At 42.4% G+C, this 25,995-nt stretch overlaps 1 protein-coding gene across 3 annotated transcripts in view; it reads right to left on the bottom strand.

Annotated features, from left to right (window-relative positions):
* Positions 1-25,995, bottom strand: part of AKAP13 (A-kinase anchoring protein 13) — a 207,430-nt gene that overhangs the window by 69,425 nt on the left and 112,010 nt on the right. For all 3 annotated transcript variants that reach the window (XM_079318214.1, XM_079318215.1, XM_079318216.1), the window contains one exon: positions 22,380-22,441. In XM_079318214.1, the coding sequence (XP_079174340.1) occupies positions 22,380-22,441 (62 nt within the window). The remainder of the gene's footprint in view (positions 1-22,379; positions 22,442-25,995) is intronic.

Raw genomic sequence — 25,995 nt, 5'->3', positions numbered from 1 at the left:
GAATGGTTTGGGTTGGAAGGCACCTTGGAGATACCCAAATCCAACACCTCTCTTACAGACAGGGATAACTTCCCTGGTTGCTCAGATCACCATCCAACCTGGTCTTGAACCCCTCCAGGGACGGGGCATCCCACAGCTTCTCTGGACAAGCTGTGCCAGGGCCTCACATCTCCCACAGTAAGGAATGTCTTCCTAGATGAAGTCCTGCCTCCAACAGGGATTGGGACACTGCTGGTAACCTGCTGCCTCTTGCTTTTTCATATGCGGAGAGGAGGAAGAAACCATGCTAAAGCCAAAAATAATTGTGTGCATCAACCCTCAAAATTGCTGAGGTTCATTTTCTTCATAACTTCACAAGCCACTGTTTCAGGCTCAATCTAAACATGGAAAATTTGAGCCTCAAGACAGTGGCCCTTCATATGACACATGTACTGCAAAATAATGGGTAGGAACCAAAAATTCTTTCACAACTGTATCTAAGAATGGATGCAATCAACGCCAATATCATCTCATCTATAAACATTTGGTACCCACAATGGCACAAGATCTTCTTTCTTCACCACATTGTCCTTTTTCAGCAGCTGATTTTCTCTCCTATGACTGAGTCACCATCCCTGGAGGTATTTAAAAGATGTGCAGACGTGGCACTGAGGGACATGGTTTAGAGGTGGATTGACAGTGCTGGGTTACTGGCTGGCCTCAATGATCTTAAGAGTCCTTTAAACCTAAACAATTCTATGATTTCTGAGTTCCCTATCTTGAATGAAGCAAAGAACATATTCATCTACTAGTAAAGGAATAACAGCTTATCTGAGCCAACCTGCAGCCAAACTGAAAGCTGTTTGGTGCTTTGCAGGTATCTTGTTAAAATTTCATCAGCTCAAACACTCTTGGTGGATCCGATTTGGGTTTGCTGTTTTCTAAGGACATGCACTTGCTTTTCAATATTTAAGAAGCCCTGTCCTCTTAACTCTCTAAAACACTATGGCCTAGATAAGGTACAGTTTTATTTCAGCATTTTAATGAAAACCAAACCCAACAGAAACCCCACCCCCAGCTCCCTCATTAAGGGCCTGATCCAACTCCCATTAACGTCAAGAGATGATCTGCCACTGACGCACTCGAGTGCTGGCTTGGATCCCCAGATCATCAAACTTTAATTTCATCTACAGTTATGCTATAGAAACCAGAGAAAACATGATGGATGACTGAAAATCGAGCTGGAGTTGATGGTAGCTGTAGCTGTCACTAGCACCCTCCTATTTTAAACATCTGCAGGCTGTACAGCCCATGTTGGGAGCAGCAATGCGTGCACACACGCACACATATATGGACACTGAGTCATTTGCAGGAACAGACAGTAGAACCCACAGTTCTGAAACTCAATTAGGAAAATATCAGTTGGAACTAACAAGAGCCACATTTTGTTATAAAATATGAGCTTTGCTGAACAAAAACTAATTTAAGGAAATGGTGACATCAGAAACACTGAAGTTGGATAATTCTAGTGAATTGTATTTCAACCCAGGCATTAAGATACTCTTCATAAAAAAGAAGATTGTGCTTTTTTATTGGCAACCAAGATTGTCAGAAGTACCAGGTCTCCTCCCAAGAATTATTAAGCAGTCCTTTCATAGAAATACAAAACATTTTCAATGACTCATACTCCATGACTATGGACATATTTAAGTCTGTGGACTGAGTATCATGGGATTCAATCCTCAACCAGCATCAGTAACATCAGAGTTCTAAAATACTCAAAAAACCATCGAGCTGGTAGAGAAAAAACCTTACAGTTATCTGTGCCACCAAAAACCAATGGGCACATTGAATTAAAGGAAAACATTTTCATTCATAACAAACCAAGTTAACAAGAGCTAGGTCTATTTTAGTGCAGATAAAGTAGAACAAGAATTAATTGAAAATAAATTTGTTAAATATTCTTGTCTTGACTTGAAAACCAGAGCATGAACCAAAAATCATAAAAAAAGAAGCCATATGATCATGTAGAATCCCACTGCTTCAGCTAAGAAGAGAAAAGAGAAAAAAGGAGAGGGAAAGGAAATGCTCTTCCAGCAGTTAAGATCTCTGAATTGGGCTGTGTTTTGCAGTCCCTCTGGCTTCTCTCCTATTTCCATCCACTCTGCCAGGAAACTGCTGAAGCTCCACAAAGCTGTTACAGAGACAGGACATTCCCAGACTGCCATTGTGCCATTTGGTGGAGCACTTGCTAATTTTAGATTAGAGGAGGAACACACTGGGACAATTAGCCAAGAGCCACTCCTGATTCTTGCTCCAACCCATCCTCAGACAAAATCACACCCAAACAATAAGACTGACAGCAACCCTTCTAACACAAACAAAAAACAGAGGCAAAGGAAGATCCACCATGCCTTTTTTTGGCAGAATGCATCTTTTGGGGAGCATGTGCCTTTCAACCACAAAAGTAAGCACTGGAAATGGAAACCCTTTCCCCCTCATACTAAAAACCCACCTGGGATTTCAAATCAGGGACTGTTTAAGGGCAGAGGGAAGAGAAGATGACCAGGGAGCTCACCCAAAGAGTGCATGCCACAAGAGATTACCTAGTTGCAGAGATAATAATATTTGAAATTATATGGTTTGATAACATTCAAAATCATCTCCATGGTGAAGGGGAAGAGCTCTTCCACCTGTCCCTCCCCTCTGCACCATCCCGAGGGACACAAGGACAGCAAGGAACAGACTGATCCCCTGCAGATAGAGAAGGGTAAATAAACATATCCAAACATCATACCTTTAACAACACAACATCTACAGTCCTGTCCACCTTGGAAATGTCGCACAGGCTGTATCGCCTCTTGTGGCGTTCGTACATTTTGTCCAAAGAGCCGGGAGCAGAGGAGCAGAGCCCACCATGAACCCTGGGCTGACCACGGCCCCAGACCTCTCACATCTGTGCTCAGAGGAGTCCCCGTGCTCAGCACACCAGCTGCCCGAGCTTCTCAACAGGAAAATGAAAATCCCAGCGCTGCTCCCGGCTGATAAAGTCTTCTCGGAACAAATTTGCTTTTACAGGCAATGCAGGAACTTATAGCAAACAAAAGGTATTTGAAGACAGCTTTATACATACAGGATTATTTTTTTTTTGCGACTGCTAAGAATGGTATCAGCCTTCCCGTTACAGTAATAATAATATAAAGATGTTTTCCAGACAACTTTGATATCCAAAAAGCACCAGAATGAAAATCCTGCTTGCAAAGAGAACAAAAGCCAGATGTGTGCAGCAGGAATACTGACGCTCCCAGTGGAAAGGCAGAAGGTAGGCTCAGCCACGGCAGGTCTAATTCAGGAGAAAAATGAAAACAACAAAAAAACCGATCTCCGTATCCAATGCAAATAGTGTCACCAAAGTGTTTTGTTTTTCACGCCTTCATGCAGAGAAAGAAACAACAAAAAAAAAAGTACTTTCCTCCTTCCGAGTCAGTTCACCAGGCAAGACGGCTTGGGTTTGCATTAAGTTTAAATTTCTAATGACAGCACTGGGCAAAAGGAAAGAAAATAATGAAATAAAGCCACTCCCTCCTGATTTGGGCTGGGACGTCACTGCTTTCCTTTTTAGTCCTGCACCAGTGTTCTCCCAGCTTTCAAATTTACTTTGCAGTTGTGGGAGCATGATTCAGAGAGAGGAAAAAAAAAAAGAGTAGGGAGGGGGGGAAGAAAAACCAGCAGCTTTTCTTTGCCAGCCTCTTCCACTTCTGGCTGCAGGCACTTGGTGTGTTTGCTCGGTCCAAAATGAGACTGAGAGCAAAGGGACGTGTTTTTCAAGAGGTAAAAAGACTCTTCCTACTCCCCCAGGCCAGGTGAATGAAAGACAGTTTCGAAGTTAATGCTTTCCTAAACCAGGAATGGAAACTTATGATTTAATCAGCGCACATAGGGGAAAAAAAGCCAAAAAAAAAGGAAATCAGCCATCTAATTTTTTCCTGGTTTGTTTGCAACACAGAGCAAAGATCTCAGCAACTATTTTGTCCAGAAAATACAATCTTCCCTCTTCTGTTCTAGCCTGAAAGGAAGAGCTTTTTTTCTTGGGGGGGGGGGGAACCCAACTCTAAAGTTTTTTGTCTTTCTAATGCCGGGGCCAGCGCGAGTCTCTGCTCTCAATAGCTCATTCACATCAGCTGGGCCCTGCATGCTCACTGCCACATGGTTTCCTGTTTTCAAACTGCCCCCTTGCAGCCCCCTCCGCTTTCCACCCCACCCTGACCTCTCCAGGGATGAAATCTTTCCATACTTCCCTGGCTTTAGACATTCTCTCATTCACCGATTCAAAAGGGAATGGGGGCGGCTCAAAATGAAAGGAAAAAAAAGAGAGAAGAAAGGGGAAAGCGGAGTTTTCAGAGACTGGGAGTTGTAGCGACCAGAACTCGCTGCTTTGCTAGATGGAAAAGCTGAAAATGCAGCAATTTTTAATCCCAAGCTGCAAAGCAGAAAATGCAGAGCTGGAAAAGCACTCATCAACCCAAGGTTTAATTGCCAATCTCCAGCAGCCACCCTCGGCAGCGCCGGGAGAACTGGCTCACCTCCTGCTGCTGGGATTTGCCTCCACTCCTGGAGCTTAGTTAGGGGGTTGTAGGTCTTTTCATCCAGTCCTGTAGGGTGGTCCCAGTTCCCTGGTTGTATAAGGAGATTTGTGGCAACCAGCTCAAACTCTGGCAAAGGTGACTCAAACCCTGCAGCCTACTGGAACGGATAAAATGCAAGTTCTTGGCATTTAAATGCAAGATGAGTCTTCCAAAGGAGATCTAAACCCATTTGCTGCAAGCAAGCACTCCAGCCTCTCTCCTCCCAGTGCTACCCAGTCTTCTGAGTGCCCAAACACACTGCACCACAGCCTGCCTGTGGATAACACAGGAACTGACTCCCCTCCGTGCCTGTTTGGTAAAACACCAAAAACCAGGAGTTTACAGAACCACCACACAGTGCTGTGAGCTCCTGGATGTGAGCCCCCAGTCTGTACAGTCAGACTGCACAAAAGCAGCTACCCTACAGATTCAGCAAACTCAGTAACCAAGCCAAGGGCATCTTTTCCTGAGACTTGGTGCCACAGCGGCCAGCCCTGACACAAAGGTCTGGGACCCACAGCAGATGAGCTGCTCCAGTGAGGGACACAGGGACACTCTTACCTGGTCAGTGCCAGGGCCTCCCCACACTTCCCTCATGCTCCAGTCTCTCCCTCACCTCCCAAAGCTTCATCTCCACCACACCACCAGCTGAACTGAGGAGGATTCCTCCACGAGACTGACTTACAGCTACAGTTCCTGCCTCAAGATCTCAGCCAATGACTCTGCTCTCTCCAGAGAGTGCAGAGCTTCTGCTTTCAGTATTAGGACACAACAATGTGGTCGTACTTTGGGGACTTTCTGGAGCCACCAGTTTTCTCCACAAGTAATGAGTCCCAGCAGTCATATGCCCACCGAGACGAGGAATCAGAAATGGCTGTGACAGCATTCCAGCCCTTCACACACTACCATAAAAGGCAGGGATTTCCTCAAATCTAAGTTTACAAGACAGGAACCCGTAAACAAAGTATGTGAATTTAGTTCAGGTGTAGGAATTTGCAACAGCCACAGTGCCCTAATGATGCTCTAATGTTTCATTATGGAGGAGCTTGGTTTTTTACACTGATACAGCAGACAGATTTGTTTTCAAATCCATTTAATCACAGCTGCTGGTATACCCAGCAAAGATTTATCCTAACAACAACTGCACAATTCTGCTCAGACAACCCATTTAAAGCACTTCACCTTTGATACCCCGTGTTTTCCTCTGGCAACCAGAAAGAGATGTCCAGCTGCAAGGAATGCCCACCATGCAGAAGAGGTGAGCATCACTGTGACAGTGCATCTTCCCCAGAGATGCAGGATGGGTCCAGCTTGTAGCTGCATCAACATCCAGCCCACTGGGGCTCACATGACCTCATCCTTCTTGCAGGTAAGGGGAAATGAGAAACATCTCCAGTCAAGGCAGATGGGAAATGTGCAGCTTTCACAGGAGGAGGCCAATTTTCCTGAGCTGTGCACAAGCATTTTGGGATGGCCAAAAGCCACGAGTAACCCAGTGTGGGTTTTCATGGGGCAGTAGGGAACAGAAAGCTCATGTGGAAGGTGCAGACAGGTGGAGAAAAGCAGCCAGGGAAGCTACTAGACCCACACCAGCTTGGGTGACTCTGGGCACAGGATGTGTCCCAGGATTTGGTGCATGTCCTGTGAATCAAGGTGATGCCTGCCTTACTCCTTAATTATGTGTCCAGATCTAATAAAGGTTGTCAGTTGATCTCCTTGACTCCCCTACACCTTCAGCCACAGAGGGAAAGAATCAATAGACCAAGAAAAAATAACCCCTTCTCTCCCTTCTCTTTTTTAATCTAAGCTTCCAAATGCCTAATTTGTTCCGTGAGTTTTTTCTGTAGTTATGTTCCTGACTCACAGCAAAGATCAGGGGGCCAGTGACGACTACAGATACCCAAAGTGCATCTCATCTTCATTTCCAGACTTAACTGTTGAGGGGGGTGGAAACAGAATATAAACAAATAGAAGATAATGTGCCAGACACACTCTCCCTCGGGAGACCATCGCTCTCTTCCCACATTAGGTGGGGCTTTTGCTGCATTGTTTCAGCTTGAAATCTTGCCTTGCACACAGCCTGCCATCCACACAGGCACTGCTGGGCAGACACACAACACCACTCAGCCTGGACAGAGCAGAACAAAGGCTTCCAGTCTCTTTTGTCCAACTATTTAAGGCAGTCCTTGAATACCATACAAGTGTTTAGACAGTATATAGCATTTATGCTCTGAAACACAATGAAACAGACAATCAGAAAATAAAGATTAAATTTGAAAAAAACCTGCTCTAACAAGTAAATAATTCTCTCATATTTTGGCCAGCTGCTCAAAATGGAGAGGAGACGTGAGCAGCAGCCCCGGCCACCGGCTGCTGATGCGACAGTTCTGGGCTCCTGATTGGAAACATCTGGAAGCTCTGAGCCACTTTGTGCAGACAGGAGTTTGAAACTATCCAATCATTTCATATCCAAACCCAAGGCCAGCGCTGCGGATTCCAAGGGAAGGAAAAGAGGGGGAAGGAAAAAAAAAAAACCACACTTGATCACACCATATGATCTGTAACTCATCCAGATAAAACTCCTCCTCCACCCGCTAACAGACCTCTTAATGACAAGGAAATCATGGTTATCCTGAAACAGACTGAACTATTGTTATCTGTTTCAAATTACTTTTGCCATATCGTTATGAAACACTGCAATGATGCAATCTGCAGAAATACTCAGGCATATTATTTTTTTAACCATGACTCTGATAGGAGCTAATGGAGCAGCAGATGAAAGGAAAAAATTCTCCCTGTTTAAAGCAAGGCAAAACCCACTTTTGGGCACTAAAACAAGGTGATAATAAATTCATCAGACAGTAAGAGAGAAGAATTACAATTTCAATTGCTCTTTTCTTTAAAGAAAGCAGCTTTTCGGGAAGGCTTTTTAAAATTTTACATTTCTGGCACTTGCAAGGACAGACAAAACAAATAACTTTTTTCCTAAAACTAAACAAGGCAAAGGAAATCTGCATTCTAATGCTGCAAAGCCTGTAAGAGAAGCACGTCCAATCTGGAAAGGAAAGCACATCCATGGTGTCTGCTGGGAGGGAGGTCAACATCCACGTGAAACCAGACTGAGATGGACACTCAAATGTGGATTTTGAAGCAGACCAGACTGCTGTTGACCACAGTGAGCACTCACACCACAGGCCTTGGTCACAGCCCTGGACTTCTCATGGCATTTCTCATCTTTGCAATACTGAGAGGAGTTTTGTGGCTGACCCAGTCCCATTGTGTGTGTCTGTCTGTATCCCTGTGGGTGCTGGTACTTTGGTCCAGAGCTGCATCCCTCTGGCCATGGCACGAGCCACCAGAGTCCCATCAAGCTACAAGTGGCTCCAAAAGGCTGGTTGTGATTTTGAATTCCCCTACAAGGTAGGGCACAGAAAGGAGTCACAGAGAGGGACACTGACAGTCCCAGACAGCCAGACACCACAGGAATCCCACCTGCAGCAAACCCATGCTACTCTAACAGGGAAGGTCAATGATGCAACAACAAACCTTCACAATCCTGGCCCTAAAACACCTTCATACTCATCAGTTTGGGGAAAATCATCCACAGTACCAACACAAGTTTTATTCTCTAGCCTGGGACGCTCCCAAAACTTCCCTATTAAATTCATATATTCACAGCAAGGTCTGGAGGGAGGCATTTCCTCACAAAGCAATGCTTTGGGACAAGAGAACTGAGCTGAATTTAAAATCAAACAATCCACTGTCCAGCTGCAGACTGTGTTTGAGCTCAAAGAGAATTGTCTAACACCAGCTAAAGAGCCATGAGGGAATGAGGAGGGCTTGGAAAGCTGTCAGACATACAGATATGTGGAGCATGTGTTTTGAGAAAATACAAAAACACCTTGAGAGACCTTCAGCCACTTCCTGACCTTCCCTTTTTCTAATATTTCTCAGAGACTCAGTGTACATTTTTCAGGAATTTCTATTGTCCAAATAACCTTCAGAAAAATGCCAAAGCTTTGGTCAGCCAGGGAGCATGCCTGAACATCCTTCCAGAGGAAGTCAACTGCCCATCTCACTGCTCCCAAATGGCTACAGGAGAAACACAACCCACACAAGAGATTAGCAACCCCTCAGCTGACTCTACATCACTTTGCAAGATCTGCTTCTTCCTTTACCAAAAATAACCACAGTTGGGATGTCTAGCTGGCTCAAGTGCTGTGGGATCTTGGACCAGGCCACAGATATTTATTTAGTGTTATGGGAGTTGAGAGAAATACTTCTGCTGTCAAGAACTGGACATGTTGCTTTGCTCTGTGAGTTTCAACATGCTGAAAATAGGGGAAGGAAAACATGAGTGGATAAAGCAGGAGCAGTCCCAAAAGAGGCTGTCAAGGAGCACCTGAGCTGTGAACTGAAACAACAAATCAGCTGCATGTCCCCTGTGCTCTCCTGTCAGCTGCACGGGGTCTAATGACTTACAGATTGGGTCAAACACCAAAAAACGGGGACTTCTGTAAAGAATAACCCAATCTGCAACCAAAACAAGTGAATGGAGGATAATGCTTTGATTTCACAGCTGGCACAGCCCAGCCTGCTGAAGAAATGATGTTCACTTCTCTGACCTCATCCAACACTAAAGTTGGTCACAATATATTTGTTTATATTCTCCTTTATGGTTTTCAGTTGCTGGCAATAAATATGTAAATTTTACATGCACACAATGAGTGATAATCTTCACTAATTACTGTGATTCTCCTATAAAGGAAGGATTTATTTCAGGGATCTGGAAGGATAATTACATAAACAGAAGTATTTAAAATATAAAATTGCATTATAGGAGTTTTCAAACCACTGTAAGCATTATACAAACCACTTGAAATTGGCTTGCACAGACCATCCCTTAAATACCTGAAGGCCTGCTCAAGCCCAATCAAGCAATGTTTAATAATTTGACCTGCAGAGGAGTAAAGGAAGAGACCATTCCATTTGTCTCAAATGCAAGAAAAAGGGGATGTTTCATTATCTATAAAGCTCAAAATTCAAAAATCAAAGTAGCTTTTTTTCTGACATGATCGGGATAGATACAGGATATAAGAAAATATTCTTTTACACAAGCAGAAACTTCTGTTCTGTCCTCCCACAACAACACATTGTAGAAAGACTGAATGTGAGATGACCCCCACTGCCATGGGCAGGGCAGGAGCAGGAGACATGGCCTGAGCCACTCCAGGATGGCTCAGCACAACACGAGATCACTGCCATGAAATGTCTGGTGCATGGTTCTGTCTGATGAATTATGCCTTCAGCTAAAAACAGAGACAGGCCAGCAGATTATGGAGATGAATTGGTGGATAAAGCCCAACAAAAATGACGCATGGCATGAGTGAGTGAAATTAATGGACAATATAAAAATGACACATCTTGAACTGAGGAAATTATTCAACTTTTACCATTCTTTTATGCCTACAGTTTAAGGCACTGTAATCTAACTGAAAAACAGAGACGGGTCATTCAAATGAATAAATCATGCCAGAAAATGATTCAGCTTCCCTTCTTTTTTATTTTTTTCTTTTTAACTGAAGTCCCTGCAACCCAGCCCTTAAGAAACCCACACGACCCAGTGTATTGTCCTGGCCAGGCACTCTGTCAAAAGGGAAAAAGTTATCTTTTCTTTCATCTTGTAATTGAAAATTTGGGAGGGGAAGCACTGGGAAATGAGAGCACTGTACAAAGGCACCCATCATATTCCCAGGTCAGCTTTTTGCTTGGCTGCCAATGAAGGCAGTGGATTGAGGACACTGTGGCATTTGTTTTGCCCTTCCAATTTTTCTGTTTGCTTAGGGGCAAGGAGGATCTCAGCTCCTAGGGATAACTGAGATGCTCTGAGTGCAGCCAAGCTCCTCTCCCAGCAATACCAGGCACTGCAAATCACCCTCCTACCTACACCCACATCCAACCAATATTTCTATGCCCTCTCTCTGTGAGTTTGGAAACTGAACTGGAATCCAAGGCAAACTTTGAGAGGAGCATTTGGAATCCAGCTCCCTCCTGGGAGGTCTGCTTTAGGACCACATGAGTATTCCTCTGCTCACTGTTTAATCCGTTTCCCTGGTAGTCCTCTGTAAAGAATATTAAACAAACATGTCTTTACAGCTCAAGAGCCCAGAAGAGAATGTTGACCCTGTGGATAAAAACCTGGTTTTATCCATTTTTACCCCACTTTCATCCCTCTGGACTAAAGATGTATATACAAGGGTGAGGATTCATTGGGTCCACAAAGCCATCATTAAGGACTGCTACATCAATCCATGCTGAGTATATTCTCCCCTTTAGCCTGATTTCAGAAAGTATTTTTAAAGGAATTTCAGGGCATAAAACATGTATAATTACAGCCAGATATATGGAAGCATCACCATTAGTGAGGAATTTTCTCAACAGTTAATGTTGCTCCAGAAAAACAATAAAATATTTATTCTAAGGTTATAAACTAACATATCTTACACCTCTACCAGCTTTTCAAAGATCCCTCTACAGTAACACTCATTGTTGCAAGGCTAAATCCTGACTGGAATAATGGGTCCCAAACCCTGCCCCTATGCCTCTCCACTCAGTTACAGGGAATGTCCCTGCAAACATGGGGAATGTCAGACCAGTACAGGTGCTTTGGGAAAGTTTTAGTTGCTGAGTTTTTGTGCTCCCCTCTCTCATACCCCAGCTGCCAGAGGTGCTGCTTTTCCATATATTTAATAGCTTTTTTCAATAGATGAATACATTTAAGACAATGGATTATGATAAATGGTGACAAAAAGGTCAAAAAGCAGAATTTATTACATCCTACAATTTCCCTGAGTTGTCCTTCTGATTTGGACTGCCCCAGGAGCTGCAAATTGCTGTGCTGCAGATAAGGAAAATGGAGCATCTGAGATTCCTTGCCAGTGACTACAAGGAAAGGGTTGGTTTTGTTTTCTTAGGAAGAAAGAGGAAAATGTTCTGAAGGTTTCTCTTCAGGCTAAAATCCAAAGCATTTACAAGACTCAGGAGCACAAAAGCTTGCAGATAAACCAGCAGAACTGATGCCAGTTCCATCACAGCAAACCAGTAATAGCAACAGGGAGGAATGCAGATTATGCAGCATCCTTCTCTATAGAAAAAAATCTGTTATACAACAGTAAAATAATTTAACTACTCCAAGTTATTATTCCTCAGTTAGTCTTTTATGGCTATCATGCAGCACTAGTCTCTTCTGTTTCTCAAGTTTGCCTTTTGGTGAAAAAAAAGCCAACTTCAAAACATGCAAAAATTAATGAAACCCATATGTGGGATACTGTCATTATTCCATGTTTATAAGAGGATCAGGTTTTGTTAAATGGGCTTACTTAATGCAGATGCATAAGCAAAAAACCCCAGCAAAAGATCTGAAAGCTATTGAAAGCAAAATACTTTCACAATTTAAAGTAAAAGTCATTCTACATTTTGGTGCAACTTTGTTTGTGACTTCTCTGACAGTGTATAAAGTTCTTTTAACCAGAGAAACGTCTCCTAGATAAGATTTTACTTTTTTGACTCTTTTCACCCTCATACTGCATTTAAGCTGGGCCAACCTAAAAATCAATGGTTTATGGAAACATCTGTTGATACAGGCACACAATTTTGACTTTTTTCAACAGCTGTTGTTATTTTATGCTCTTTTTTGGCTAGGCCAGTTGGTAAGACTAGAAGAAAATAAAAGTTGGGCTCCTTTCCTGACTTTGGTCTCTCTTTAGAGGTGCTGCAGTCATCACCTCATTCCCTCCCCTGGACTGGGAGTTTGGGGTAAAAAGCTGAATGTCCCCAAGTCTGGTGGTCTTGCCCACCAAACTCAGACAAGAAATAAAGAAAATACATCTCACCTAAATACTGGCTTAAAATACCCCCCACTGCTCATCTTCCTGGCTCCCATTTGTATTTCCAATCAATCCACAATAAACCCCAGGTTTGTCTTTGTCTCCCCTCCTGCTATTTCATTGCTGGGATCCAGACACCTGCCAACATCCTCTGTAAAAGATAACACACAATATGTTTGAAGAGCCAAGCTGCCACAAGGCAGAGAACACACACTGCTCAGAGGAAGACTTGCAAAAAAACAGAATGTACTTTTCTTGTGAATCTAATAATTGCCTAACAAAAAAACCCAACCAAAACAAATTCAACCAAAATAATCTATTTTCAACATTTAATTCAGCTGCTAGTTGAAACAAGATGTTTCTATCTAAATTCTGTTTTCTTGAAAGAGAAGAAAACAACTTCCAAAGCTTTTAAAGAGCCCCAGTCTTATTCAGTGTACATTCAAACTATCAAGAGCCAAAGAAAGCCAATACCCCATGCACAATTTTTTTTTCTTTCCCCTTGCTCATTTTAACAGAGAGGACCTGCTTAATCTTACCTTCAAACTTCTTACTTCCCTGCCATGCACTCCTAGAGTCCCTGTCAGTTGTGCCAACGCTTCCCCAAAAGGACAGTCATAAAAAAAAAACAGTTTAAACAGAAACTGCTTATCTAGAGGAGGGAGAGCCCCAGGTTCACAAGCAGAGAAGATATTTCAGCATTAAAGAATTCTCGGAGCTACTCCAAGACACGAATTTTTGTTGCCTGCTGCACTGTAAGGATTTTAGGGCCAGAAAGAAGCTATTTATTTAGTCTATATACACAGATTTATAACAAAGGCAGCGGATCCATCTACAGACTTTGGGTACTTTTTGCATCGTTTATAGCACACAAAGTAAAACTCAGCTTCCTCAAAGACAGAAAAGAAGAAATAAACAAGGCTCGACAAGAAAAATCAAACACTGTCCCCAAAATATACAGCTAAGAACTAAAAAAGCTTTTTGAGGTTCCTCTTGACATCTCCTCAAAACACATTAAAACACAGAATTTGCAAAATGCCCTGAAACCCATTTGTGCCCACGCTGCAGGGAGGAGTTTCTCTCATCCTTTCCCTTTGTAAGACCCCAATCTTTACAGTCACGCATCTCTTTGCTTATTTACAGGTAGGAGTATCTGGACACAATGTAAACAACCTTTATTCTCTACTAAAAGGTTCAAAAAGATACATTATTGCTCTTTTTTAACCCTGGAGAGCAGGCATTTGAAGCTAAAACTTATCTGCCTCCTCCTGGGCAAGCAGGTCAGTTTCCTCACCTTATTATAGTGAGTTAAAAACCAGAAATAATAGTGGAACAAAATACAAAGGAATCCTTTTTTAATCTCAGTAGATTTTAACAGCCCATCCCTATCCATGTTTTTGGTAAGAATCAGTCCTGTATTACAGAAAGGCAGAAGAGTTTTCATACCCCTAAACATGAGATCTCAGATTGAAACTAATTTCAGAGAACTGCACCTCCAGCCTCTGAAAATGTGTATTTTGGAAATATTCCTCCCAACTGCTTTCAGGCATTTAATATATCCAGCTGTGTTAAGAAACCAAGCAAAATTTAAGTGTCAAGTAATTCAGGATTATGATCTTTTTTTTTTTTTATTTATGGAGGTAAGCACAGTCTCAGACACAAGAAAAACAAGTCACTTGATGCTAAGCAGACTCAGTACCAGGGCTCAGACTAATGAGTGAGCAAGGGCGAGGCTTCATGTTCCTGCCTCTTATCTCAGCAGCTGGAAGGACAGCACAGGAGGAGGAAGAGCACAGCCAAGAGGGGCAGAGCCAGCCCCAGGGTACCTGCAAACACAGTGCAGTGTCCAGTGGGGAAGGTGGAAATGCTCCAGGAGAGGGAGAGTGGTAATGGATAAAGATGCAGGCAATGATAACTCTGCCCCCAAATAACTAAGTGCAAAAATGAGGCTAAACTACTAATAAGTGGCTGTAATGGTATCAGGGAAAAGACTTTAGGGAGAAATAATATCTAACCAGGCTGAGAAAACCATAAGCCACCCATCAGGCCTTCTGCAGATCTGAAAGGAGAGCAGCATAACTCAGGTTAAACACAGAATAGCAACAATTCCTCTGTTTCAAACTACACAAACAGAAGAGAAAGCAAACAAGGTAATCCAGAAATATTTGTTCTGTTTTTTTGATTAGTCTCCTGGGCAGAGCTACTGCTTTCATTTGCCTCGAGTACATCTCTGGCACTCAGATGATGAATACAGCAAGAAGGGAGGGAGCAGTTAAGTTCACCACTGCTCAACAGAAAATCAGAAAGTTTGCTACATCAAGTACATGCTTATTTAGGCATAAATTTACTGTATAAGTGAAGCAGAAAGAAAAGTGGAAGAACTTTATTAGCTGCAAGAGACCAAGTACAAAAGAAAGCAGAGTTTAGAATTTGCTCCCATCTGCTAGTTCCTATACAGCTGATGAAGTATATTTCATTAAACCATTGCAAAATGTTTTATGCTCTTGTTACAGCCTCCTTGCTGGGTTTATTCCAAAGCAGAAGTCTGAAACACAGACCACAGCAGTAAAAAAGACCAAAGTGGAGATGGAAAGGAGGGAGAGCAGCACTGAGAAGAAACCTTTATCCTGTGTGTCTGTCTACCTGCTCTGGGGTCCCAATAAAAAAGTCACTCTTGTCCATGCTTTGTACATGTCATTTGGAGATATCACCTCTTTACCATAATTTATGAGTAAAGTCTTCTACTAAAACTCAGAAGTTTCCTATTCTTGAAAATTTAAATTAATTTGCTATTATGACAGCAAGGACAGCTATGACTGCCCATAGCCAAACACAACACCAAGGCACTGCTCTGGCCCTGGGGGTTTTAATTCTGACCTGCAGCTGTCCCAGCTCAGCCAAACCTACTCCCTCCCAAAATTTTATTTTAGATATCCCATGCTTGGATACCAAATCCCACAGTCCTTCTGGGTAGACTACAATATTTGAATTATCCACTGCAGCATTAACCATCTGTTCTTGTCTCACAGTCCCAAGCTTAAAGAACTCCCCACCACCACCAGTCTGTCCTGTACAACTGCAAAGGTGGCCCTGCCAAGCCACAGAGCCATCAATGTGCTCAGTGCAAGGAGGCTGCAAGAAGAGGCAAACATTTAGTTATCACCCAGGCTTTTATCTCATCTGATGTTTTAACAGCAGTTTGAGCCCAGAAACATTCTGCAACACAGCTGAGTCACCCTGGGCCACACCAGGATGTGTGTGTAACACCAAGCAGAAACACTGAGCAGAAACAGCTGAGATGATGGAGGGAAAAAAAAAACCAGATTTCCACTTTTGGAAGGCAAACTACCTAAAATAGGTGGGGAAAGGCTGAGAACAATAACAAAAGGAAATCTGTGAAAGGACCACGAGGTGACATGCATTTTGATTCCATGTTTCCATGGAAAAAGTTTAACAGTACTTAATATCTTCTTACTCCCATCATTCTTTTGAAAAGTCGGAAATGCTATGCCTGGATATTGCTAAAGCCTGCTTTATCAGTGGCCAAGACTTCCTGTTCATCTCTCATATCTGTCCCATGAATACTCACAAAAATCCAGAACAAATGTATGAGAATGTAATTAAAAATCTATTTCTTTTATTTATAAGGTTTTCCTCTAAGGCGGTGTAATATCCAGTGAACTGCAAAACATGTAATCTACAGAAAAGCATAAATGGTAGCCTATCTATCTACACTGCAAGGGGCCAACTCTGGCTTCCAAAATACCAGAATGAAACTAGATAAGTTCCTTCAGAAGGATAAAAAACCCTGTGGTCTCATACACCAAAGTACCTATTTGTCATAATAATGCAGGCTCCATCCAAAGTCCACATTTGGTATCCCATGTTATCATCTTTGTTTTCTCTATATTTAGACCAGGAATCCAGTGTGCAGTAACCATGTCTACTGTACAACAGTTACACCACAAAACTTCTAAAATATTTCAAACACAAATAAAAGAACTCAAAGGATAAAGGAGATCAGACCATTCAAAACCAGCATAGTATTGTCCTTCATAAGGTTCAATATTCAATGCCAGCATTCCTTTGCTAGAGCAACAGTCTTATATATCCATTATTTTATATAAAGTATGGATCCATACATTCATGACTGCATAAAAAATGAATGTATCAAACCACTGGAAGACAACTCCAAGCCCCGGATTTCCTATACTTAAAATCTGTTAGATCTGTATTTTACAAACTTGTAAAATAAGAGTCCTCATGCTAAAAAAGATATCTGAAAGCTACTTTAATACACTGATGTAAAATAATGTATGAGTGAACTCCTTCATCTGAAGCAAGCTATAAGTAAGAATTGCATAAGAACTGTAGTTATTAAACAGTTGTCTTTAACTAAACCTTCTCAAAACTACAGCAAGAATATACACACAACTCTGCCTTTGAGGCAAGTGTCTGCAGATAAAACTGCAGGTAGATCTTGATGCTTTTAACAAAGAGTGTGAAAAAATAGAGGATAAACTTTGCTGCAACTGGGAGGATGGCAGAGCCAGATGTTTTGCCAGAGAAAATGATGAAATGATGAAAAGCCAGAGTATTAGGCAGCAATCTTTGCCTCTGAAGAAGAGTGGCAGAAGGGGAGGGCGTAGGGGAGGAGAATTAACAACTCCCCATCTGCAGAGATCAGCGGGGGCTGGCACAGCCCTGTGGCCAGGAGCCAGAGCTGGAGCAGCATCCCTGTGCTGAGCCGGGGATTTGGCTCCGTGTCCACGTTCCTGCCTCGCCCCTTAACACCCGTGAATCCTGTGACTGAGCTTGCAAACTGCTGCCTTGAGCTGGGGATTACCAGCACTCTGGATGAAAAGGCATCGGAAATGCAGCACCCAGAGAAATGAGTGCGGGACAAAAAAGCCTGCCACAATAGTTGTATAAATGCCTTCAAGGCATGAGTAATGGTAAAGGCTAAAGAACCCCAGCCTGGTTTGAATTTCTTTTTATTTTCCTTCCCCCAGCTTTTATTCAGGCTCCCTGCAGCTTGTGTGGCGATGCCCAGAGCAGGCAGGCTGATGTGTCCTACACAGCAATGAATTCACTGGGCTGGCCAGCTGACACCATTTCCTCTCAGGGCTCAAAGCCTCTGCTCTGAGCATCCGGGGCAGACACAGGATGCTGGTGGGTGTGAGAAAGGGCCTGGCAGATGACTAGCCCAAAGCCCTGACCCGATGGGTAAGTGTGTGTCAGCCTCCAGAATTAATGCCAGGCTTAGGGCAGGCTCCCTTCTGGCTCAGTTTTTGAATGTTTACTGTAGTTACAGGACAACATTTGCAAAGAGAGGGTTACACAAGTGAATTTAAAGAGGCAGGGTGAGAACACAGCCTATTGTTAAGGCTGCACTTTCCACCACCAGACCCAGCTCTGATTTGTTTCCAACACTTCAGCCACTTGCTCTGAAATTGTGCAAGCTGTTGAGGAGATTCCTATGCTATTCTTCAGGCCCTTTGGAATAAAGGGCCTGTGTACACACCCATGCAGATGGAGAAAATGAACTTCAGTGCACACCTGAATTTTGTCAGGTCCCCAGGGTGAGCAGTTTGTTGAAATAGTTAGTTCCTAAGAAAATAAATTGGAGAATTACAACATCCCCTCGTCTTGTGTCTCCAGCAAGGTTCAGCAGTTTGGAACCATGAAGCACAACTTGATCTGACAACAACTGCACCAGACTCTGCTCCTCAGCAGCAGCCACAGGAGGTGGGGGACACTGTGCACCTTGGCCAGAATTTATCCATTTATCCATGAATCCAAGGAAGAGAAACATGAGAGATTACAACTGGGGGGAAGGAAAAATCTCTGCCTTCTTCACACCTACTGTCCATCTCCACACTCACCTCAGTGCCATGTGGGTCTCTACTCTCTCCTATAAGCTCTTTTCCATCCATTCAGCCCATCCCCTTCTTCCCACCTTCATGTCCTGCAGTCCTGCCTTCCCAGTCCCCTTCCTTTGCTCACCCTGCCAGACTCTGGCAAGCAGCTCCTTGCTCTTCTCCCTGTTCAGCAAAGCACAAACTTGGGGCCTACAAACCAAAACCAATGGGCAACAAGAGACCTGAGGCTCTGTCCTGACAGCATCATCTCTCTTATCTGTAACAACTCCCAGGGAAGGAGGTTTCCTGGCCTCCCTAGGTGGTCTTGCAACAGTTTTATGATGGTAACAGGATGTTTTCACAACATCCAGCCTAAATCATCCTGGCAAATTAACAAATCAGTAAATTAAACTGCCATGGAAATCTGGGACTTTAATAACTACTATTACATGTTGGCAGTCTGCTGGGTTGCACAATGGTTTTCTTTTTGCTGCACCAAATAAATTTAGTTCTTTCCATCTCTTCTCACGTTTCTTAATCTCTTCTCATTATTTCTTTCTGAACACTTTCCAATCTTCCAATCCTGTATCTTCCTCTGAGCAGGGCACCTCAAACTGGATTTGATGGCACTGGGGATGTCTCCACAGTGCTACACATGAGTAAGTCAGCTCCTGCACCTTATGGAGGACACTCCTTCAAATATAACTCATAACAAGATTTGTCTCTCTTGCAATAGCTTTTGCTGCTGATTCATTTGCAAACCACTAAAAATGCTCAGTCTTCTTTTAGCCTATCCCTCTCCAGTTTAAACCTGAGCTGGCAAAAGTGCATTTTGCTTTCTTCTTTGCAAATGCAGCACTCACTGTCTGCTTTTATCTCTTATCTGGATGTGCTCTCCAATTTCTTAAGGTCACTCTGAGCCCTGACCCTGTTCTCTCAAGTGCCTTCAATCCCTCCTGACCTGCTATCATCTGAGTGTTATAAACATACCTCCATCTTCCAAATCATGACTGAAAATATTGCAAGTTTCCCCCCAGAAAGTGACCTTGCTGATACATCAATTGTTGCTGCACTGCATGGATCAGTTAAGGGATGAAAGTTTTCTAAACTTCATTCTCTGCAACTTGTGAAAACATAGACATTAATTATAAATATTAAAATACTGATTCCTCTGGTAAAGGTAGGATGCATTCAGTCCAACTAATACAATTAATAAATGCAATGTTTCCCAGTGAACTCTGTTCCTGAGATCAGCCAGCTACAATTTCTCAGTCAGAGGCTCAGACAATCAAAGCCATTGGATGAACCCATCAGAACAGCCTTATCCATCCTGCCAGGTGAAGACAAACATTCAGCAAATAATGAATCACAACCAATTTCTGGGATCAACACAAGAGAAGCATATCAGGGTACAGCTCATTTTAAATTGCTGCTTTACTTTTATGGTGCTGCAGTCACAGGCTCCATTTTAAATTATTTTAATATCACAGCATGCAGAAATCAAACCAAATTTCTCATGAGAGTTAAAAATTATTCTATTTTAAAAATGCTTAAGTCTCAATTTAATAAATCACATCAAATGATTGTCCCAGCCCTACTCAAGATTCCCAAACTAAGCAGGAAGATAAGGAGCAGGAGAGTCTCCATCAGGGTAAGCACTCACAGCCCACCATGAAAGGAGCCTGGGAATTTCTGGTTACTGAGTTTTATAGATGAACAGATACAACCTCTGAGAAAAGATTCTGTAAATTTAAGAAATAGGTCATTTAGAAACTCTTTTTAATCAGAAAAAACCATTTTTTCTATTATTTTCCATTTAGTGCTTCTAACTCTACAGACCATTATTTTCCTAAACATTTTTAGCAGCAGTTTTTCCATGACATGCACAAGAATCTTCTGAAATGACTACAGGAGAAAGTGTGAGATCTCACATATATACACTGGCATCACAGATCCAGCTAATTCTAAAAATTCTTCACAATTTTTCATTCTTCAGAACCCAGCTTAGAAGAGTTTTCCCCCTCCTCTCTCCAGAGTACTTGACACACTGTCTTTCAGTCTGACTGAACTATACAAGAAATCACACTTTTTAAACTCCAAGACTGGTTTTTTTAGCAACTTGTGCTTATGAAAAGCAGTGTGCAAATTTCTCCCCCATAAACCAGGAGTTAACAATAACTCCCAAGATCCCAAACTGCTGACAGCACCAGTGATACCTGCAGCTCCTGACCAGGGGCAAGCAGCAACACTTCTACTTGCAGAAAGTTAAGAAAACCACCTTTATTAACCACAAACTGCCTGTAATGAGAAGCCAATGAGCACCTGAAAGACTCCTGGCTACAAAAAGCAGCAGCACTAAATAAAGCAGAGGCAGGACGTGGCAGGAGAGGCACAAAGGGCCGGCTCTGACCCAGCCCACAAGTGTGAATTTAGCTCTATTTATAAGCCTTCCACTCCTTTTTTACTTTTTTTTTTTTTTGCCTTAATATAGTCCAGTTGTTATTTTGTTGAACGTAGCAACAGGAAACCCTGTCAGTCCTGCAGCAAACTTTCCATTGCCCTGGCACTCCCATTCCTGCCTGGAAAAGCCAGATTTCTAAAAAGGTGTTTGACAGGGTGGGAGGGAGAGGAAGAAGAGAAGAAAGCACATACACAGAACCCAAAATTCCCGTAACACATGCAAAATGGAAGCCAAATTCAATATTTTTTTTGTCTTTTGTCCTTGCTTAAAAGTAAAAGGCTGTGTCCTAATTTTAATTTTCTCAAGATTTCTTACTTCATTACCAGATTTGGAAGTATTGGTCAGGAAAATTATTTTTAATAAAGGGTCAGTTAAAGAAAAGAAAAATCAGTAGCATCTTTAGACTCACACATTTCCATAATGAGAGACTTCCATATCAGACAGCACAATTTTTAGCTTGGGAAGTTATTTTCTCTAGTCTCTGGCTAACTCACCAAGCAAACAGCTAGAGAAATTAAGCCTTAACTTGTTAAAAACATAATAAACCTGATTTTATTACAAGCTTTGGCAAGACTGTTCTGCTGCTCAAAGAGCTTTACTGCATGATGAGCAAAGATTTTTGGAGCTCCACCCTGCAGTGTAAAGTCATCCCCACAGTATTTTCTCTTTTAACAGCTTCATAATGGTAGGGGAAGACACAAACACAGCTGCTCATCCAACACAAGGCTGCCATCCTTTTACCATTTACAAAACACTTTTTCAGGAACATGAAACCACACATAAAATACAGGAGCAAATACAAATCCAGCTAGGACAGGTAAGGCCAAAAAAAACCCCACAGCTATTGACAAAGTAGAATTTGTATTAGTGGTGCTTTAAATGAATTATCTTCATGTAAAGCTAAATTTCAACCTTTTTTTTTTTTTTAATCACAGACAGTTCTTAAATATGATGAAGCACAAGTAATAAAATACAATACCAATGGACTCCTGATTCCTGGCATGACCTTTTTATATTGTTTCACTGACATGAGGAATATGGCATTTCCCCCCACATTTGATCCCTATACATCCTCTCACTATTCATTTTTCTTCCAGCTAAGGCATAAACACCCCCAAGCCCATGATGCCTTTAGACCCTGGAGTCTGTGCACACACCAACATCACCCACAGCCCTTCTGCCAAAAACTCCCTGCAAACACAAGGCATGAGAAGGATGGACAGACTCCCCAGGACCACCTTGAAGGTGCTGCTGGTCCCCACACAGCATCACCAACCTCAGGTGCACTCCAGGATTTTGTCAAATCATACACAAATCAAGGTACAACCTGACCCCATGAGGAACCTCTCGGCTCAATCTGTCACAGGCTGAGAAAATTCAAATGTGCCTTCATGCAGTGGTTGAAAATCCAAGGCTAAAAAAGCCCAGGCTATTTTTAAAAGGCTGGAACAACATCACTGGACATCGTTCAGCTTTGCAGAGGCTACAGAAAGGAAACCTGCAGGTCACAGCAGGTGTTTGCTTTACAAAGCACAGCAAAGGACAAGGTGACAAGACCTGCACTTACCAGTTCCTCTGAGCTGACCTTCTGAAAATCCACCTCGTCCTCAGTTTTCATTTCCAACCTCCCTGTGCAAACAGAAGGTCCACAAAGGTAATTTTAAAATAAACTTCTTTCAGCACTACTAATACTTTTGTTTACTCAAACCAGTGCCCCCCCCCCACCACAAAAGAAAATAAACCCAACCCCCAAGGCCCTTTAACAAGTCCATTTGAACCCCTTGAAGTCCATTTGATTTCCAAATTCTGGTTTCATTGCTGATTTTGCTGCTTCCCTGCCATTCATTTTAATAACTATTGTATTTGGGACTGAAGGAAACTATGAAACAACAGCAAGCATATTGTGAAAGTCCTGTCAACCTGTAGGTGAAGCCAAGCACATCTGCAGGTATTTGTTCATGTATTTTCTTGGCTCCCATTCATCTACATAAAGAACCAAACTTTTTGCTATTTTTCTCCTTACCATAACCCAAAGATAGTACAGGAAAGCAGTCTTGCCTGAGGGTATTCTGAACATTGCAAAAATAAAAAAATCACAAGCTGCAAAAATTCAACCCACCTGCACTGTCTTACAGATGAGAGAACTGCCCCCCTGGACGAGGAAAGCAAAACCTTTGCTGCTGGAGTTTACAAAGTCCCAGCTGACTTTCCCCTTCTCCACGCTCCTGTGATGGTGTCACCACCACAGTTGTACAAATTTCATGTCCCAGCTGCTTCCTCTGCCCAGCCAAGTTTTCATTAGTCACCATTCCCCAGGGGTTCCCCCGCTTACCTTTCTCTGGCAGGAAGTCAACATCGTAATTCTCTCTCAACGCTAAGCTAAGGACTCTCATTACACACAGGACACTTTCAGGGGAGTGATCTGACCAAAGCCACCCAGATGGAGAGTGGCTGTGTCAGGGCTAAACCCTCCTCTAACCCCACTCCCTCCTTCATTTCTACTGAAAACAAACACTGGAGGGATGACAACACCTCCTAAGGGGTGACGTGTGCTTGCAGTGAGTTTACCCATCCAGGCATTTAGCAAGAGGAGCCTCCCATCCTCATGGGGAAATTGTCCTAACAGTCGTCACTAATGGTTTTCCACTGGCCCTAATGTCTACCTTTGTTTTTTGGGACTATCTGGTTTTGCAATGATTTTGCCTCCACTGCATGAAATTGAGGGCAGACTCAAAAATCAGAGGTGAGGCTACAAATTTCTGTGAGTTCCAATTTGCTGGGAGATCTCCTTGGGGTCATGGCAATGCCACCATGGTTGAGATCCTAATCCAAGGACAGAACACTCAAGTAAGAAACATTTGGTGTGCTGAGGATGGGAGAAGCAAGCTCACCCTTCTGGGTAAGAAATGGAGGATGAAGACATTTTGCCCTCAGGATGAAATTCAAGACAAATGTTTTACTCTGTTACTTCTTTCTAAATTTCCATTAATAAATACCCCTAAGGAAAAGCACTATAAAGTTATCACAGAGGTCTCCTTAATGCATGTGTGACACCATTGGTGAAATTTGTTACCTGCTCACAGAGCCACCCTAATAGGGGAAGGAAATTGTACCAAGAGCTTTTCCATGGGAAAAATGCCATTTATAAGAATGAGGTAAAGACTCACAAGGTGATATTCTTCTGTCAATGAATATTTTCTTGAAATGCTGAGATCTACAGGAGACTTCTCTCTTCTCTTTTCTCTTCTCTCTCCCCTTCTCCCTTCTCTTCTCCCCTGGCTACTGTGGTATGATTTCATAACCTAACTCCTTTCTTTTTTAATGAGTAGCATCCACCTGCCTGACTTGCAGATAATGTGCTGCAGAACCCATTACTCAGCTCTAATGCAGTTGAGTCTAAAGCTAACAGTAGGAGGAGATGCCTCAGGAAAGCAGGATCTACCCTCATCAGCTTCCTTCAGGGTTGTGACCAGTCACTAGATACCTGTCTGGATAAGGAAATTAGCCTTTTGAAGTCTTTGTTTTGGGGTTAGGCAGAAACTAAGCAGAGGCAATGAGATAAAGAGGTGTATATTTGAGAGCAGCTGCTCAATATAAATGAAAAAATTAAAGACCTCAATGATCTGAAGTAATAGCAACAGCAATTACCAGCTGATTACCTTGCTGATAAATTACCATGACAATAAACTCCTCTGACTACACGAGTTTCTGAGAAATGGCCTTGTGACCTGCACTTCCTTTGGGAAGGTTTTATTGTATTCCACCAAAAAAAGAAGTGATTCATTCTGAGAACTGACGAGTCCAGCATGGATACAAAATCCTCTGTACAAGCCCAGACTTCAGGGAAAACTCCCCAGAACTGGCACAGCAGAGAAAAATTGAAGGCTGCCACTGAACTTGTACAAAAAACATGCCACCCAAGGCTAGACATCAACATGAAAAACGTGCACAGCAAAAATGATAAATAACAAATCAGTTCTGTTTAATTACTGTCATATCAAAGTTCTAGATAGTGCTCTATAGGAAATCAGTTTCAGAAATATTCCAAATATCAAGCTTGGATTCATAGCAGTCACTTGTCTCTGCTTAAAGCCAATTTTTTATTTGGGCTTCCCAAACATTTTGATTCAAAATAATCCTGAAGTACTTCAAGAGAAAATACAACAATTGAAATTTTGTTTTGTTTAGTATCTCATTACATATAAACAATTTCTGCTTAAGGGCAGGTCAGACCATTTTATTCCAAGACCTCTCAGCCCTAAATCCTTATTTTAAAATTTTAAACGTATTTTAAATCAGTAATAGGATCACCTCTTTTTTTTCTCCCCTTTCCATATCCTAATACAGAATGATGACTTAACATTACTTTCCTACTTTTGCTGCTATTTTGTTGGACTGTCTGGTCCGTTTTTCTTTTCAAACCTCACCTAGACAATATCATGGCTCTGAGAATCCAACAAGAGGTAAAGACCTGGACTGTACAGATAGAGCTGGCAGTCAGAGGCTCCTAGGAAAAGGAGCCCAGCCAAGTATTGACTTACAGCCACTCCCATCTATTGAACTGTCAAACCAACACAGCATTAAAACAGGCTCCTTCTGAAAGCAACTTTCTAATCCACCTTTGGATCTTTCTGCTTATTTACTAGTGATCTCCTGACTCATGTTTACTGGTTATCCCTTGTTTAGGATGTTTGGAGACACAAACATCCTAAAAATCCTGAAGTCAACAAAAAATGGATTTGCTGGACCCTCCACTGACACCCCCCTCCCCTCCAAGGCTTTCTCCTGCCTTCAATTATTCTGCTGTAACACATCAGAACAAACTCTCTACCATCACCCCATGCTTCACTTAGACTGAAGAAACAGCTGTCAGCATTAAAGCAGTGAAATCACTTTATAACTTCACAACTTCATGATTTATATCATGGCAGATTTTCTCTTAATCATTTAAATGCTTTGTTTGCTTGCTTGTTTGTTTATTCAGTGCTGGGAAAGCAAGAGGCACTGTATATTTTTTTCATAGCAAAGAAAAAATGGCAACCGCAAAAGTTCAGCTGCTTCCATCCAACAGCTGCCTGAACAGGTGTGATACAAAGATCAGATTAGCTCCATTCTTCAGTACCAAATTCACCTACCACTAAATCCCAGGCTGGAGCAACAAACCCATTTCTTTTTCATTCAAT

Source organism: Erithacus rubecula, assembly GCF_903797595.1.
Source record: "Erithacus rubecula genome assembly, chromosome: 14".
Lineage (NCBI taxonomy): Eukaryota > Metazoa > Chordata > Aves > Passeriformes > Muscicapidae > Erithacus > Erithacus rubecula.
This window is presented reverse-complemented; position numbering and strand designations above follow the sequence as displayed.